Here is a 1,419-nt window from a genome sequence, read left to right as displayed (position 1 = left end):
TGTGTGTGTGTGTGTGTGTGTGTGTGTTTATGTATGTATGTGTGCGTTTGGGAGTATGTGTCTGTGCATGTTTGTGTGGGGAGGGGAGGGGTAGGTACAGACTCACTCACTCACTCACTCACTCACTCACTCGCTCACTCGCTCACTCACTCACTCACTCACTCACTCAATCGATCAACCAGTCGATCGATCGATCAACCAGTCGATCGATCGATCAATCAATCAATCAATCAATTGATCGATGGATCGATCAATCGATCAGCCAGTCAATAAATGAATCAATAAATCAATAAATCAATCAATAAATAAATCAATCAACCATCCAATCATTCAATCAAAGGCAAGTTGTTCTTGTAATGACAGGGTGTATGGAGTTTTAGGGCTGTGTTGAAGTCTAATAATCCAAATACCGTGACATAACGCCATTACACATCAATAGCCGACTTCGGACAAGTTCCACTCAATGATGTCATATTTAAAAAATAGTATTTCGTCAATACATTTCAATCTACTTGTCGGTGGTCAATTATTTTCATTATAACAAGAAAGCTTCGATGAGTTTCGATGTTGATTGACATAATGGCAAGGCTTCTTATTTTGACAAGACACATCACAATATGTACCTGTGTAGCGGTTAGGCACATCGCTGTTGCTCGCATGAGACTCGAGTTCGCCTTTTGTTTTGGTAAGTGTTTTAAGGTCATACGACGTGTGAGTTCGCCAGTTCGTATGACTCGAGTTCCATCCCCAAGTAGGGATAAATTTTTATTGAGCATCCCGGTCTTTCTGTTGGGATGTTGTATCCCTCTCAGCCTGAGTTGGCTCTGAAAATCTTGCTCGAAACCCGCCTCCTAAATTCTCAAAATTGTTTCGATGGGTGCGTAAAACACTTACCTACATACTTTTGCATCACATACTGTATTACTCTACCTGCATCCAGTATGCGAGTGACCAGCGTGGCGTCATAGTCGGGTACATAGCCCTCTAGCAGACGACTGCCGTTAGACATAGGCACTCCGGCCACGGCACAGTTGTCCTTGATGGCCAAAGTCTTACCGGCCAGGAGACCCTCGCTGGACCCTTGTATGTCACAGCGCCACGCCCTGAGACAATAAAAACAAAAGGAACAGTTTGGCGCGAGTGTGACGCAGTGCGAACTGACAAGCAGAGAAGAAGGGAAAAGGTGTGAAAGATTTGGGGACAGTTATCCAAAAAGTTTTGCACACTATCATTTCCTGGAAGTGGAAGAAGAACTATTTCCCTCGTCGTGCCGTGCTATGTGTTGCTATGCTATGCTATGCTATGCTATGCTATGCTATGCTATGCTATGCTATGCTTTGCTACGCTACGCTATGCTATCGCTACGCTGTGCTATGCTGTGCTGTGCTGTGCTGTGCTGTGCCGTGCCGTGCCGTGCCG

General features: G+C 44.8%; 1 protein-coding gene across 1 annotated transcript in view; it reads right to left on the bottom strand.

Moving 5' to 3' along the window:
- The window catches only part of LOC101864323 (amidase), a gene marked incomplete at its 5' end in the record, with an annotated part of 15,335 nt that extends 14,232 nt beyond the window's left edge, over positions 1–1,103 (bottom strand). Inside the window, 1 exon segment of the mRNA XM_013087002.2 lies at positions 931–1,103. Within this exon segment, the coding sequence (XP_012942456.1) occupies positions 931–1,103 (173 nt within the window).
- Between the last annotated feature and the right edge of the window lie 316 nt (positions 1,104–1,419).

The sequence above is a fragment of the Aplysia californica genome, unplaced genomic scaffold (assembly GCF_000002075.1).
Source record: "Aplysia californica isolate F4 #8 unplaced genomic scaffold, AplCal3.0 scaffold00532, whole genome shotgun sequence".
In the NCBI taxonomy this organism is placed as follows: domain Eukaryota; kingdom Metazoa; phylum Mollusca; class Gastropoda; order Aplysiida; family Aplysiidae; genus Aplysia; species Aplysia californica.
This window is presented reverse-complemented; position numbering and strand designations above follow the sequence as displayed.